At 31.2% G+C, this 17,135-nt stretch overlaps 2 protein-coding genes across 6 annotated transcripts in view; one reads left to right on the top strand and one right to left on the bottom strand.

Annotated features, from left to right (window-relative positions):
- LOC104725215 overlaps window positions 1-444 on the bottom strand; it is a gene marked incomplete in the record, with an annotated part of 2,860 nt that extends 2,416 nt beyond the window's left edge. The window contains 1 exon segment of the mRNA XM_019231624.1: window positions 5-444. Within this exon segment, the coding sequence (XP_019087169.1) occupies window positions 5-338 (334 nt within the window).
- LOC104725214 lies at window positions 12,699-15,742 on the top strand. 5 transcript variants are annotated; one of them, XR_757852.1, is made up of 10 exons: window positions 12,699-12,817; window positions 13,029-13,159; window positions 13,250-13,320; window positions 13,415-13,654; window positions 13,954-14,071; window positions 14,312-14,360; window positions 14,469-14,821; window positions 14,974-15,026; window positions 15,115-15,216; window positions 15,310-15,742. XR_757852.1 is itself a non-coding variant. In XM_019231687.1 (8 exons), the coding sequence occupies exons 4-7, from the start codon at window positions 13,641-13,643 to the stop codon at window positions 14,816-14,818; spliced, it is 531 nt and encodes a 176-aa protein (XP_019087232.1). In that variant the 5' UTR covers window positions 12,699-12,817; window positions 13,029-13,159; window positions 13,250-13,320; window positions 13,415-13,640; the 3' UTR covers window positions 14,819-14,821; window positions 15,115-15,300. The 5 variants fall into 5 exon arrangements, 1 of the variants encoding a protein (XP_019087232.1); XR_002033968.1 differs by lacking the exon at window positions 15,310-15,742 and having other exon boundaries at window positions 15,115-15,300; XR_002033969.1 differs by lacking the exon at window positions 15,310-15,742 and having other exon boundaries at window positions 13,250-13,339; window positions 15,115-15,300.

Raw genomic sequence — 17,135 nt, 5'->3', positions numbered from 1 at the left:
TTACGTTGTCTAACACCACCTATAACCTTGGTAGTCGGATCCAATCGATTCAAGTTTCCTTCATTTTTCTTGCTTGGACTCTCTTTACCACTCGAATCTGGTGGATGCTTCAGCTCACTAGATTTGACACCAATCCTCGTGGATTCAAATCCAAGCAATCCAACTGCGAGAAGAAACACCAAAACCACCCAGTATCTCACGAAAAGCCTTAGAACGTAACGAGGTAGCTCGTAGCTGGTTCTGTGGCTCAGTTTCTTCCGCTTTCGTCGGGTTCGAGCTCGGATCCGATTCAAAGACTCTTCGTCTGATACTGAGATCGAGACGCTGTTGTTGAACATTGTGCTTTTGAATTGTTTAGGATCGATCTCTCTCTCTCTCTCTCGAATTTGGTTTGTGAAATGAAACGATCGATAGAGAAAAAGCTCTTAAGGTTTTGTTTGAGCTTGTCGCAGTAGATCCTGGTTTATAAACATGTTCGGTTTAGAAATTAGAATATTAGAATTTCAATTTCGGTTTAACAAGATAAATACAGGTTTTTTGCCCAAAAAAAAAAAAAAAATACAGGTTTAAACAGTTTAACCAAATCTTCGTTCATTATCGTTTGATATTAAAATTACTCATTAACAAGATATTGACAAATGTCAATTGCATCTAAGATTTTTACATGTGTCCAGATTACTACTTAACATGATTGTGATATGTGTCAAATTAACTATTTTAAATTTTGATACATATCTAAGTTAATCACTAGAATTTTTGTAAAAAAAATATTTAACAAACATAAAAAACTAATCCAAAACTAAAAAGAAAAAATTTACCTATCATCAAAGTTTGCAATTGAACATATACATTATTATATAAAAATATATATTAAGTGGTATCCCATATCAAATCAAAACTTTAAATATGATAGAAAATCATGAACACCAAAGTGACAATTGCAAACTTTGAGAAATAAGAAAATTTTGCTAGCAAAAGAAAACGGGATATCATGAGTGATGATCATATTGCTATAATCGAAAAAACACTTGCAGATGAACCTCAAATAAGATTGGATTTAACTACGCTTCATATATAGATAGCCAAACTAAATCAATGTGTAAGTACAATATTTATATGTCTACACATATATATGGATTTAACTACGCTTCATATATGTCTACACATATATCTTCCACTACTTCTACCTCTCTAACTATTTTTACATCTATTAATAATACACATTGTATTATTATTTATTTTTTTTTCTGATTTTCATTGTCTAACATTGTTTACTAAAATATAGGGTTCACAAATTACAATTTCGCAACTTAAACGATGGTAAGGACTTTTATTCAATTTGTCTAATACAATTTTTAAACACCTCCGTCTAAGAGCTTTTATTCTATTTGTCTTATTATATAAAGTTTGATATCAAAATTACTCATTAACGAGATCATGACATGTGTCAATTATGTCGATAATATGTCCACATGTGTCCAAATTATTGTTTAACATGATCGAAATTAACGATCTTAGATTTTGACACATGTCTAAGTTAATCGCTAGAAAAAAAGTTAAAAAAATATTTACAAAACAAAAAAAATAATAATCCTAAGGCAAAAAAGAAATATTTACCTATCACCGTAAGGAAATAGAGCATATGTCTTATTAAAGATGCATATCAAGCGGTATCCCATATCAAATCAAAACCTTAAGTATAAGTATGCTAGAAAATCATGAACACCAAAGATACAAATAAATTACCATGAGAGATAAGAAAATCTTGCTAGCAAAAGAAAACGGGGTATCATGAGTGATGTTCACACTGTTATGATCGAAAAGACACTTGCCTATGAAACTCATATAAGACTGAATTTAACTACACTTTGTATATGGGTAGCCAAACTAAATCAATGTGTAAGTACAATATTTATACAATGCTACACATATATCGTTGACTATTTCCACCTATCTGACTATTTTCACATCTATGAATAATAGACATCATATTGTTTAAAATTTTCATTGATTTCACTCTCTAACATAGTTTATCAAAATACATGGTTCCTAAATTACAACTTCACATCTTAGACGATGGTAAGAACTTTTATTTTATTTGTCTTATACAATTTTTGGATGACGAATCTACGTACTATTAATATTTGTTTATTCCTTCTTTTAATATTTTAATTTAATTATGCTGTAGTATTTCTAGATTTTAGTTATATTATTTAGTTAAGTTTGATTTTCTTATTAGAAATTTGTGATATATATTTTAAATTATTTTTTCTATATTATTTTGACTTTATTTTTTATTTTTCAGTTAAATATATGTAAGATCAATATTTATTTATTCCTTTTAAAATAAATATTTTGAATTCCTTATGTTGTAGTATTTTTAGATTTTTTTATTATAGTTTATATTTTATATCTATAGATTACCCAAGACTCTTATATCATCTTGGTTATAGATTTTTATTTTTTTTAATTGTCTTTTAATTTCTCAAATTTTATTGGGTTGGTCATAAACTCATTGCAATCGTGTAGACATTTTCTCCTCAGTTTTTCATCCAAAATATTTTTTGAGCAAACAATTTTAGTGGTTAAACAAATTGTCACTATAAATTTTAGTGGTGAAAAGAAACTACGTCAAAGTGGAAGTAAATAGACAAAAATTGGTTTAATTTGTTCACAGATACATTTTATAGGTGGTGATAAAGAGCATATTTTAATCATAAAATATTTTAGGGTGTAAGAACACGTTATTAGTGGTAAAACATAGGGTCTGATTGGAAGCATCCAAATGCCTCGTTTGCAAACGAGCCGCTCCAATGATCACCAATCAACAAGTCGTTTGGAGAAGGCGGTTGGATATTATGGGGAAAGCGTTTGAACATGGTGGTTAGAACCTGTTTTTGGTGGTTACAACCACTCATCGTAGCCACTATAAAAAACCAACGTTTGGCTTTATAAAGATGTTGCACATTTTTTTTTCTTTACACAAAAAGCAGCACAGATTTATTTATTTATTTACTGTTCAAACCCTAATCTTGATTTAATATATGTTACTATTCTTCTTAATGTTTTTTTTTCTTATGAAAAGGTTAGTAAGCCAAAAATAAATAAAAATTTACATGGAGATTATGATTTTGCTAACTAGGATTTACCCCGTGGTACACCACGGGTCTATTGGTTTTCATAAATCATTTAAATAGGTTAGTATACTAACATAATCAGGTTTTTTAGTTAGTTAATATAAATATTATAATATTATATATATGTTGTTGTATTTGCAAAATTTATCCCATAGTAAATTTCTTTGTTTTGTAATATCAATGTTACACTGTTATATATATTTTGGTGTTTTTACAATAATTAACAGTACTTGTTAATAAAATTATATATGTTGACCTTGAAAGAACTATAAATATGTGTACTTTCAAAAATACAATGAACTATGATTAAAATCAAATTTGCTAAAATAACTATATAAATAAATTACATCAGTATTTGTAAATATATTTATAGTTTAAATAAATATAAGTTTTTGTATTGTTAATATATCTATATGTTCGTAACATTATTAAACCATAATAGATTATATTTAATTTATTAGGAACAAAAACCTTTATACAATTTTCACAAACACAAAATATAAAAAATATTTGTCGGTTCTCCATGTTAGTAGATCCTAAATAGTAACCAACCATGTATGCCAACTTCAACGGGTTGTCTCGTCTCCAAGTAAATAATCCACCTGCCATACACAAATCAGTTGATGGATCGGTTTGGACTCACACCAAAGATTACAAAAGTTCCCAATACTTGATTATATAATTGAGTATATAGAGATACAAAAGTTCAGAGGACAAATGCAAATACCTTAAAACGCACAAAACCAATTATAGTTAATGCTCTAGAGTCAAGATTGAAATTAAAAGAAAAAAAACTGCCACATGATTTATTAAACGAAGAATGACATATATATCACGGTTTCACCTCATACGCAAAACTTAAGAAATGAAATCAATGACAAAATGTGTTTTTTTCTTTTTCTTTTTGTGTTTGTTTACCGTAATGGCTAGTTGGAGGGATAACAAAGTGTTTATAATGTTTAAGAAATTTTTGAGGGTTTTGTCTGAGTTAGTAGAAAAATATTGAAAGATCTTTCAGAATAGTTGATTAGGTATATGCTATTATTATGCTCATATGTAATTAATTTTGTTACTATATGATGTCAAAAGATCTTTAACATTTTTGATTTAGTTGATTGTGTTGCTACTTTTAAAGAACTTGTATATTGGATAAATAATCTGGAGAGTCATTAGCCTACGGTGAAATCTTAACAAATATGCTCATATACTTGATAATTAATACCGATTTTTTTGGCTTATAAATAGATTTATTAGAATCAGAATATTACCATATCTTCGGTATATCTTCAATATTGTTTTTTATTTTATTTTGACTAACATAATTAATAAAAACGACTGCGACACTTTTGTCAATAATATACTTTTGGAATGTAAATATAATCCGAGTTTTAATCATTTATGTTTTCGATTAATAGGATCCGATTCATTTTTGATAATATTCTTAATGATTTTAGATTAATAGTGTTTAATACCATGGTTTTTTGGAAAATATTTTTAAAAATGATTATTGCACAAAAATGTATTTCAAAAATGTTAACATAGATTTTTAAAATATATATCGGTTTATTAAAATTCAAATCATATCATATGCTGAAAAAAATCTAAAATTTTATTAACTTTATGTATTGAATAGAAATTCAAATAATTAAATATAAGATTAAATAAAAGTAAAAGGAGAATTATATTTTAATCTAACATATTGCTTTAAATTAGGTGGATAGATTTTAGGAAATTAATATTAGCATATAAGGAAATGATTGTGTTTGGTTGTAAGGATTGTAGAGAATTTAGTTGGAACTTCTTTGGATACAAAAATAAGAGAGGATGACACAAAAATGTACTCCAAAAATGTTAAGATAGATATCATATAATGAATATTTCAAAAATAAACATTTGCTAATTTTGTTAATATCACATTTGATCATTTCGTTAATATCATTTAAATATATTAGTATTTTATATTATGAATTAGATAATGATTTATTATTTCATTTTTTACCTAAATTAATTTCAATTTTTTATAACTTATACTATTCAACCGCTGAAATGTTACCAATCAAGCTAAATACTCAACCGCTTTCTTTTACTGTGCCGTCTTTTCCATCCGCTAACTTTAACTGCTTTCTTTTTAACCATCTTCTTTACAACCGCTATAAAAATTTCAACCGCCTCTTTTAAACGTGGTTACCAATCGGAGCCATATAGTAAAATTGTACGTGAATGCTACTAAGATGACGCTTTGAAGAGTTGATTGCATGTAAAACATTTAGTGAATAAGTCGTTGAACGTTTTTGAAATTTGACAATAATTATATTCGTAATAGTTAATGTTTGAAAAATATTTTGGTGGTCGATAATTTAACTTTAGATTATTGTAAGAAATGTAATAATAATCTTAAAATATAAAATTATAAATTAGTGTATTAAATTAAGAACTTCTCTCTAAATATAAATATTTATCTATTTATTTCCAGAAAATATATTTCACTTATAAAAATTAATTTATTAAATTGTTCTAAAACCTGCACATCGTGCGAGTCCTAATCTAGTATTTTATAAATGTTGAAAAAGGGTTTTGTGCATGGTAAATTTTTATTCATAACATAATTCCAATTTTATTCTTATCATTTCAATTAATTAGTAAAGTTTAAAAGATGTGGCAATATTTCTTTTTTCTATATTATAGTTATTTTATTTTAAAAGGATCTTTTTAAAAAAATTATCATGTTTATGACTTAGTTTGAAACATACTTATTTTAAAGAAATTACACCTTTTTGTATCTAATATGACATCAAATTAATTAAAATACCCTAATCTTCTAAGACTAAAATAAACAATCACAAACACTTTAAAATGATGGGTCAGTTACACCTTTTTGTATCTACTCTCTTATTCACCCCCTTTAAATTAAAGAAACAAATTCTGTAGATCAATCAATTTTTGAAATTGTTAATTCTAATATTATATTATAGTTTTTAATTATCACATCTAAACCCTAACCATTTTTTATAAACCCAAACCGACATATAATTTTGTTTAATTGTAAAATCTAAATCCCTAAACACTCTTTTATAAACCCAAACCGACATATAATTTTGTTTAATTGTAAAATCTAAATCCTAACCACTCTTTTGTAAACCCAAACCGACATATCATTTCGTTGAATTGTAACATCTAAACCCTAACCACTCTTTTATAAACCCAAACTGACATATAATTTTGTTTAATTATAAAATCTAAATCCTAACCATTCTTTTATAAACCCAAACCAAAATATAACTTTTAAAATTATAAATTTAAACCCTAATCCTCAATTATAAACTCAAACCGACCTAATTCTTAATAAAAGATCTACATAATTTGTTTCCTTTATTTATTTTGTCCTTTCATTTTAATTCTGATTTTTAAAAAAATATGATATGACATGCATATTGTTGTATTCTGATTGGTTAATTAAGAAGGGGTGAACCCAAGAATTTTTCATTACAATAAAATATGTATACATTATTATAAAATTAGAAACTTAAACCGTTCTTTTATAAATCCAAACTGATATATAGTTTTGTTCTAATTGTAAAATCTAAACCCTAACCATCTCATTTGTAAACCCAAACCGACATAATTTCGTTCTAATTGTAAAATCTAAATCTAACCATCTCATTTGTAAACCTGATACGCCCAAATTCGAGGATCACTCAGCTAGATTAGAAAGGATAGAAACTCGCCAAGGTGCAAGGTGCAACAAGGGAGATTTCATGGATTGAGGATCACACAGCAGTTGCGGAAGGCTGTTGATATTCCCAACTCCAATCGCTGCTAGATATGACACACTAGTCCAGCAAGAGGAGGTCGTTGCTTGGATATTACACACCAAGAAACAAGAAAGTGTTCTAGACAAAGAACAAAGAGATAGGCTCTTAAAATGAAAAGGAAATTGATAGATGATTCTCAAATGAGATTACATGTGTTTATATAGGGATAAAAAACTTGGTAACAAGGTCAAATATTAATTGTTCTTGAAACTAAAAGACAATAAATATATATAGTTGAATGGAGACTCAATTCTTGAAGTTTTCCTTTCCAAGGTGTCCTTCCCAAGGTGAGTTGAACTCCATTTTCGTCACCCCTCTTTGACCACAAAAGAAAGTGATTATTTTAGGCTTTCTTGGATTTGAATTAGGCTCAAAATGGGCTGGACTTGATAGATATCAACCCCAATAGATTTTCCCATGCTCTCTTTGGCCATAAGCTCTTGAATTAGCCCATTAAGTGCATTCTTTAGCTGCTTAGCTTTTGCTCTAGTCATTGGTCCTTCAGGTACAAGCAATGGTTCCTCCGCTACAAGCTCCTCGGGTTCAAGCTCAACTATAAGTTCCTCGGGTTCAAGCTCAGCTACAAGCTGCTCCTCATTAGCTCCATCCATGATTACATCAAAACCCAAACCGACATATAATTTTGTTCTAATTGTAAAATCTAAACCCTAACCATCTCATTTGTAAGCCCAAACCGACATATAATTTCGTTCTAATTGTGAAATCTAAACCCTAACCATCTCATTTGTAAACTCAAATCGACATATAATTTCGTTCTAATTGTAAAATCTAAACCCTAACCATCTCATTTGTAAACCCAAACCGACATATAATTTCGTTTTAATTATAATATCTAAACCCTAATTCTCATTTATAAACCCAAACCGATATATAACCTCGTTTAATTGTAAAATCTAAACCAAACCAATATTTAACTTTCTTTAAATAAAAGTATACAAAATTTGTTTCCTTAATTAGTTATGCTTTTTAATTTAATTTGATTTATTTTTTAAATAAAATATTAGATATAACATTCTGATTAGTTGAGAGGGAAGGGGGTGAATAAAATATTATGTTGTAATTTTCCCCTTTAAGAGAATTTGTTAGAAATACCCTTTGTGGGATACCCCATTTTTTGAACATTTTCATTTTTACCCTCTTTTACATAATTACAATATGTTAATTTAATTTTTAGAATTTTTTTTTAGGTTTGGGTTCTCTATTTTACATTTTAAGATATAGTTTTGAGGGGTTAGGGTTTAGTATTTGGAGTTTAGGGCTTAGAATTTAGTTGTTTTATACATAGAAAAGTGGTATTTTTGAAAATGGACAACAAGAAAGAGTATTTTAAAAAAGTGACATAGGAAAAGGGTATTTTTGAAAATCCCCCTATTTTCAAACTACAATGATATAAAATACTCTATAACATGTCATAAAAATAGGTTTCTTTTTTAAGTTTTCAATTTCTAGATATTCATCATTTTATTTTGATAGTTTTATAGGCTATTATGACAATTGGTATTATTATTCATAAATTTGAATTTATGTATGTCATGAGTATAAGTGAATTTGTTTATGGGATTTACAATTTATTATCAATAATTTTTAAATATTACCAATTCAATTCTAAAAATATAAAATTTATAACATCCAGAAATCTAGTCTTATTTTCTAAAATTTTCACAATTCATAATTTTCAAAAATTTAAACAATTAAAAAATATATATATATATATATATATGTAAATTAATAATTATTAATTATTGATTTACACTATAAATAATAAATATTAATTTATACAGGTTTTACTATATTAAAGAAAAGGCTTACCAAACAAAAATGAATAGAAGAAAATGTACCTAGTTCAAAAAACTATTTGGAGAATTAATAGAAATGAAAAAGAACGAACATCAAAGAATTATAACACTTGGTACAATACTTCTGGTGCAACTCATGTTCAATTCAAAAGTAATGGGATGTCAACCAATCTAGAGTGATACATTGTTTGTTGCTAAATTAAAGATTCATTTGTTGTCTTCTCTTTATTTCTTTAAAACGATTCTTCAGTTCTCATCTCCAGCTTAATCACCTCTTTCTCTATGTCAAGATCCCTCTTCTTGATTTATTCCTTGTTTCTTCTTTATCCAGATTAAGTTATCCTCCATAACTTGTGAAGTTGGAGTGGTGTTCTCAGGATTCTTCTTATAAACTCCATATAGATTTTCTATCTTCTTGCGGATGTGATCCAACATAGACTTGCTAGTTGATGGATCTAAAGTGCTAAAGTAGTATTCTAAACAGGTGAACTTCAACCTTGGATCCAAAACAGCAGCAATCGCAAGTATATCACTGTAGTCTTTCCAGTATTTATCAAACTTCAGCTTCATGTTGTCCACCATTTCACAAATGGTCTCATCCTCAAATGTTGCATGAACTCTAAGCCAACTTTCAATTTTCCAAACATGCATAAAGTACAGATTCGCAGTAGGATATTTAGAGCCTGAAAAAGTTTTAGTTATTTCATCAAATGGTCTCAATAACTCGCATATAAGCTATGCTCTTGACCACTCCAATATAGAAAGGAAAACACTTATAACTCGGCTCCACTTCAGCAAGATTACGCAACACATCTTTAAATTGGATCGCTCTAGACAACATTAGATGGGTTGAGTTCCAACGTGTTTTCACGTCCAAAACAAGATCAGCTCTAGTATTAATCCCAACAGTTTCAGCATAGTCTTGGAAGATTTGTTCTCTAGACTCTGAAATCTTCACAAACTTTACACTTTCCCTATTTTTCTCTAAAGCTTCCTCTATGACATCTAATCCATCTTGACCTATCAGATTCATAATATGGGTTGCACACCTTACATGAAAAAGCTCTCCACCACAGATCAATTCCTTTCTAAATTGCCTTTTTAGAACTCCATGCATATTATCATTTGATGATGCATTGTCTACAGTAATAGTAAATACTTTCTTATCTAACCCCCATGCTTTCAATAACTCAATCAACTTCATACCCAATGCAACACCAAAATGTGGTGGAGAAAAAGCACAAAAAGATAATATTTTAGCTTGCGAGTTCCAATTTGCATCAATATAATGGGCAGTTAAACACATATAACCTTCCACAGTTATTGCTCTCCACAAATCAGTTGTAAAACAAACTCTACCCGAAATTTCACTCAAAATCTGCTTAAGTTTGCTTTTCTCCTTCTCAAAAATTTTTAGAACATCAGAAACTGCAGTATTCCTACTCCAAAACTCGGTACTCGGATTGACATATGAAAAAGCTTCCCTTCCCTGATCCTTTTATATTCAACAAAGGAGTAAGGGAGATCATGCTTTACAATAGCAACAACAATCAACTCACAGAAAACCATCATATCAATCTCTCTACTATGAGTAATAGGAGTACTACCCGGAGTTTTGGAACAAGTTCTCATATGCCTAAGCAAAGTAGTTGTTCCATTCCTATTCAGATTCAAGTGATAATGATATTTGCAGTAGTTGCATCTAATATCATATTTATCTTCTTTATCTTTCTCTCCAATTATTGTGAAATTTTTCCAACACTTGGAATGTCTATGCTTATGTTTACCTCTTTTCACCTGAGCATGAGATGATTCATCCATGAGAGATTCATCTTCTTCCACCAGATTGTTTTCTTCTTCCACCACCAGATTGTTTTCTTCTTCCACCTGATTGGTTTCTTCTTCAAGCATATGTCGATCCCATTCATTATCACTCATGTAGTCATCATCACACAAGCTCATTGTCTTGTCCATCTGTTCAAAAACATACAGAGAATTAAAACCAATAAGATTAGAAACCAACAGAAAAGCTCTAATTCGACCATCATATACGACATACACATTATATTACACATTTCACTTATTATATACGGACACTTGGTCACAAACTGAAAACTCATCGAGACTCTTCACCTAAATCGACGGCTAATCAAACAAGAGCAATCATAAGTGAAGCGTTTTCACAGAAACAATGAACTCAGGGAGAGAGATACAATGAACTCAAATGAACTTTCAAATGCTCAAACTAAGGGAGAGTAATATCATATTTATCAAATATCATCTTTATCTTTTGATGAGAACAACAAACCCACAAACAATGCTTATACAAAAACCCACAAACCCAATAATTAGAGTAAACCCAGAAATGAAATTTACATCCAAGCTGATCAGAAGTAACCAAGGACAAGATCTGATTTGGGGAGATGACCAAGATCTAATTGAACCCAAGTCACATTAAGAAGAAAACACAAATCAGAAGAGGAAGAAGAAGAAGATGAAGAGAAGCAGAGGAAATCGACGAAATCGCCAGAGAGAGAAAGATGGGAGAGATAGAATCCCTAATTTCGACGAAATGAGAAAGAAAAAAATTCTCCCAAATTTTACAATCTCTAATTTTGACGGATTATTGGACAGCCTATGTCCAGATGAGTTCAGACCATTTATTAGCGGACTAAATTTGTTTTGTGTCCATTTAAACGCTTCAAATTGGTCATGACTATAACCGGTCCAAATTAATTTGGATTTGGACCGCCCATGGTCTCTAAACCCAGTTGTCATCCCTACCATTAGCAATGAATGAAATATTTTTATATTTCTGTCGCATTTTTTTTTAAGTTAACTTAGCATTAAGCTATAAAAATGTGCGATTAAAATTTGTTCATGTTCAAAGTGGCACTATGTCAAAGTTGAGGTATAAAAATCTATGAACTCCTGCACGGTCGTTGGGGGCTCTCCATTGATTCCAGCAACGAAGAGAGCCCTGGGGCTCATGGTGCTTCATCCATTAACTGCTGCATCAACAAGGTGAAGCTTTCTGATCAAAATCAAGGGAGCAGTAGAAGGGAGAAGTTTCCTCGACACACCAATAGTAAGAGCTCTATCGGCGGTGCTGCGACGTGGAGTAGAAGAGGGAGACTCACGGCAAGAATCAATAGAGGAAGGTGGTTAGATCTGAATACTGGAGATTTTGGAGGTTCCTCAGAGTTGTTGTTTGATGGGGGAGGTCGTCTACGGCTAGGAGGATCTAAGCCACCGTCAAAGGTTTTAGATCTACTCCCTACTACCTTTCTCTCTCACATATGAGCTTGTATCTCTTTGACAATAAAAGCTCGGCTCTCTTCTTCCTCCTCAAAGCTGCTCTTGGTGGTGGGATGGCAACGGATCTTAGATCACCATCTCCGTTTGACTCGCGTCGTCCAGGCTCACCGAAGGTCCTGTTCCGATGAGCATCCGCAATATTATGAGCGGCGGCTTCAACTGAGTTCTTCAATTGGGGATTAGGGTTAAAGAGCAACCGGTTTGATTCGGTTTATGAATAAACCCGAGTCAATTTTGATTTACGGTTTTACTTGGTTTGATGTATATGGTTTAGGCCCTATGGAGATTTTAATGGACTTAAATCGGTAAATAGCACACTGAACACTATATAAATTATTGATTGAATAACAAGATATTGTATATGATTTTAAATGATTTCTAGAAATTTCACATTCAATAACATATGATTTCAGATGATTTTTAAAAATCACCAATTAAATAACAGAAAATTTAAGAATAGCTTCAAATCTTTTAAAATATCATGTTCAATACACCCCTTATTTATAAAATTGAATACTTTTTAATAAAAAAAAATGTACGATTAAAATTGTTTCCGGGTCGATTTTATATATTCTCCTCTCCTGATCATTTTGTTGTGTGAGGACACAAAAAAAATATAAAATAACAATAAGACACCAAAAAAAAAAGGGAAAAACCCCATTTCTTTAGGGTTTATTCGAGCTGTCCGTGACTTACGCGATTTCATAGAGGAGCTGTTTTGAAACATCTCCAGGTCTGTTTCTATACTCGTTTCATTTCTGGGGATTTTTGTACGACTCGCTAGTTTCAATTTTGGTATGAGACTTACACTTGTTTGTTCTCTGATGTTACAAATTTATTAAAAGCGATTAGAGATTAGGGATTTGAGATTTAACCTCTAGATTTAGTTTCCGTTTTCGAGTTCTCCGATTGGTAATTTAATACATTCTGATTACTAAACGCAGTTAACGGTTTGAACAACAACAACAACAACAACTAAAAAATGAGTCAAATCAATCTACCATTTGAAGTTGGTCATACTGTAGAGTTAAGATCTTTTGAATCGGGGTATCGTGGAGCTTGGTTTCGATGCAAGGTACGGTACTCCCATCTCAATTGCTTTTGTTTATTTTGGGTTACAGAACACAAATCTCAAATGTTTTTTGCTTTCTTATGGTTTTATCAGCATTCTGAAGATATTCCATAAAAGGACAGCACTATGCTATGATGTGGAGTATCTTGATTATCCCGGAGAGAGTAGTTTCCATCTTACAATGTTGCAATTGAATATTTATGGTTTAGCACCATTTTTTTTTTTGCATGTTTTTAATGTATTCATATTATCCCTCAGGAATACATACAACAAAAGTGTTTCAGCAACTCGATAGTGGGAGCGAGAATTACCTAATGATTCGACCTGTGTTTCCAAGAAAGTTTCGTGAAGATCAAGTCCTTAACGAGGAGGGTGGTCTGGAAGAAGCTCTTGTTGTTCATGATTCTTGGAAGGTTGGTGATTTGGTCGACTGGTGGGAAGACTATTGTTATTGGTCTGGGACGGTTCTTCGAAGTCAGGGAAAATGAGTCGCTACAGGTACTTAAAAGGTTTATATTTGCAGATAAGAAGTCTCTTTTTTCTTATGAACTGCTTGTGTTTTTGTTACTTTTTGTTATCAAATTAACAAATTTACGACAGAAGTTTTAGAGTTCTTGTTCTGCTACCATGCCTTCTCTTTACTTACTTTAACAAAGGATGATGAGATACGACTACTATATGGTCATATCCTATGTGTTTATGTTCATATCCTCTTTGCTTCCATTAAGCTTTATTCTGTGGCTTTTGAACTTTGTAGTAAACAATGAGTGTGTGCTTCTTTTTCATCTATTTCGCAGATTGAATTTGTTGGCTCCACCGTATGGCGAAGGGTGTATCTATGAGGCTCTGTCTAAGGATGTGCGTCCATCATTGGAATGGTCACTTGAAGATGGTTGGACTGTGCCTTTTTCTAAGGTTAGTATTTGAGAAATCATGGATGTAACAACTTATTTAAGCCTCATGACTAATGCGAATAAAACCTATTCAGTCGAGGCAGATTCCCGTTAATTAAAAACCCTGAAATCTTGTTAGTTAAGTCTCATATATATACCCAAATGGTATGTAAGTGGTCCAAAGTATCCTTTGTATATTCTAAACTTTGTTGTCTCGTTGTTGTTGTAGCTTATCTTGTTTTATCATCCATCTTTCTTGTAGGTTGGGGAAAAGAGGCAATGTGCTAAGCTAATGAAACATTTGAATGAAGGTTATTCTTTTACAACGATGCTATTTTTCCCAATGTTTGATCTGTCAACTCCTTTTGTTTATCTTGATAGTTTTGTTTGTGTGGAAAATGAATGTTTGCCTTGTGTAGTTACATTAAATGAAGTTAGTGGAGCTGAATCTATGGAAGACGAAAAGCAGGGACCTTCAGATGAAGTAAGTGGAGCTGAATCTATGGAAGACGAAAAGCAGGGACCTTCAGATGAAGTTAGTGGAGCCGAATCTAAAGATGAAGAAAAGCAGAGAGCCACAGAAAAGGTTATTAGCGATGGTGATCTTCGGTTGAACATCATGGAATCAGAGTCTGTGGAAGCTGCTGTCATGGACTTGGAAGAGCTCATTGTTCGTTTCGAGTGGCTGAAAGGCAAGTTAGGTCCTAAATCTTCAGAAAAAGCTTCCTGGGTATATGAGGACTACCGTCCATCCTCCTCAAGAAAGTGACAGGTACCGTTGAACTTGATAAAAAAACAATGCCTTTGGGATTGCTATTAATGGAGTTAATGAATAGATAGTGTCACGAAAACTTAGATTATAAAGAAAGACCAGGATTGTTTACCTTTTAAGGCTGTCTAAAGTTGCTGTTGTAACTTGTTCAGGTTCTGAACATAACATACTAAAAAGTTCTCCTCTAGATCAGAGTTTTGTACAAGTAAGAATATATTTTTCCTTTAGCCATTTTCTGATGGATTATTATTCCACTATTTTTAAGATACATTTTGGCAATCTTGAATCTTCAGGTGGAGTATATTGAGTAGAAGATGTAAATGAGCAAAAGTCCTCAGGTGGAGAAGACTGGAAACTGAACATAACTCTTTGTTTTTGAAATGTCTGTCTTTTAGGTATTTTGGTTTACTTTTGTGGTTTGGTTGTTGATACATTTGCAGTACTTTCCTCTATCTAAATCACAGTTGACTCCGACCCAACTTTTGCAGCATAAATATCAACAGAACATGAAGTTTTGGACCAAAACAAGAGTGATAGAATATTACATTCATCAAAGACCAATGAAACTATTGAGTATTGGAAATTTCACTCACAAGATTGTTTGCTATTAAGGTAATAAACTATAAACTATCTAAAAGACAGCGATAAAGACTAACAATGTAGTCTCGTGATTCATCACGGCCTAATAATCCAGATCATTCAACGAGTTTACTTTCGTCCTACAACTTCTGTTATTCTCTATGTTAATGAATGGAGACTTAGTATCATGTAACCGAGAACAAGATAAGGTGAAAGATGGAGAGACTAGACTCTTGTAAGCGACAGAGCTTAATATCGTAGCCTAATATGTTAGTGGTAAGTTGTTGGAAATCATTGCTAAGACATAGATTTATAAAATACTCATATCAATCTTTGTTTCTAGTTGTTTCGATTGCGTTCATTTTCAAGTATTCGTGGTAATTTCGTAAGCTGAAATTTTGGTATTTGATTTGGACCATTTGGTGGACTCAATTGGTGGTATTATATTTTCAGTAGAATAGGTGATTTGGGGTTTATTATCTTAGATTAGTGTTTGACACAATCAACTTATTCATACAACTAATCTATGATGACTTCAAAAGGAAAACATATATATTGCAATGAAGTGATTTGGATTAGTACAAGTGTCTCAGTTGCAACTACTAAACTAATTGTGGTCGTCGGTACTGAGTGAGGCCCCCAATAAAGGTAAGTAAGGTTTTTGATAAGTTGGTGCCCATACTTGACGTTATTATCAAATAAAGCTTATGGATAAAAATTGAAAGAAATAATTCGAAAAGATGACTCTCCACACAATCATTAGTGGATTACTTTATTGAGTTTAATTGAGACATTGGCACATGTCTTTGGCCAAACCACCGTTCCTTTTTCTTCTTCTCCCTTTCATTTTTCATTTTGGCTTCGTTTTTCAAAATGTCATACGAAAAGGTGCTCTTTCTCGTGAATCAAACCTAATATTTTTCTTGCTTGGGGCCTTTGGCGTATAGGGTAGTGTAAAGTCACTGAAATATATGCAGTTTAATTCGTTGAATGTATCTTTCAAAATGTATTTATTTGGTATTATCATGAATATATATTGTGCCAAGTAATAATATAGAACTCTAACAAAATATATCACATGCTTGTATGATGGAAATAAAAGTTTCGGATAAATTAGATGTCTCGATTGGTAACATAAATGAGAAGTATAATTGTCTATTACATTATGCCATTTCCGCACATATATCATCCCATCAACATAAATGAGAAGTAGAAAAAATCGTCTAAAACTCTAATTTTGTCTCTCGTTAGTTTTACTTACATGACAAGAAGAGTTTTTTTTATACATGTTCTATATGTCAAAACTTGTGCTTGTTCATAAAAGTATCGATGTGATTCGAGGAAGTATCTCAATAACGATAGTATACACTGATACACATGTGTAGGTTTGGTTCTCTTAATGATGACCCATCCCCCACCCATGAACGTTTCGGGTGTGTGGTCTCCCCTCACGCTATTCCACTATCAAATTTCTTTAACAAAAGTGTGAATTTCTATAATTTTAAAACAAGACATATGGTCCGTATTAAAATTATATTATAGCATATGTTCACATCCATGTTTCATTCGTTGCCATTGTTTTCATTAGCTTGACCTGTATGTGTAGCCCCCCCTCCTTTGCTAAGTTATTGTACTCTTTTCGTTAAAAGTTATAACGCTCTTTTCATTGAATGTATATCATTATCTTTATCTTGGGAGTGATTTCACACATGAAAACGAAAGAAAAAACATACAC

This window comes from Camelina sativa, chromosome 11 (assembly GCF_000633955.1).
Source record: "Camelina sativa cultivar DH55 chromosome 11, Cs, whole genome shotgun sequence".
Taxonomy (NCBI): Eukaryota; Viridiplantae; Streptophyta; class Magnoliopsida; order Brassicales; family Brassicaceae; genus Camelina; species Camelina sativa.
The sequence above is the reverse complement of the archived record's forward strand: the minus strand, read 5'-3'. Positions and strand labels throughout refer to the sequence as shown.

What these genes read in the sequence shown, in the direction of transcription:
- LOC104725214 (XM_019231687.1), top strand. An exon ending in GGACTGTGCCTTTTTCTAAG is followed by an intron (nt 14,072 to 14,311) that starts GTTAGTATTTGA and finishes TCTTTCTTGTAG; the next exon opens with GTTGGGGAAAAGAGGCAATG. An exon ending in AATGAAACATTTGAATGAAG is followed by an intron (nt 14,361 to 14,468) that starts GTTATTCTTTTA and finishes TGCCTTGTGTAG; the next exon opens with TTACATTAAATGAAGTTAGT.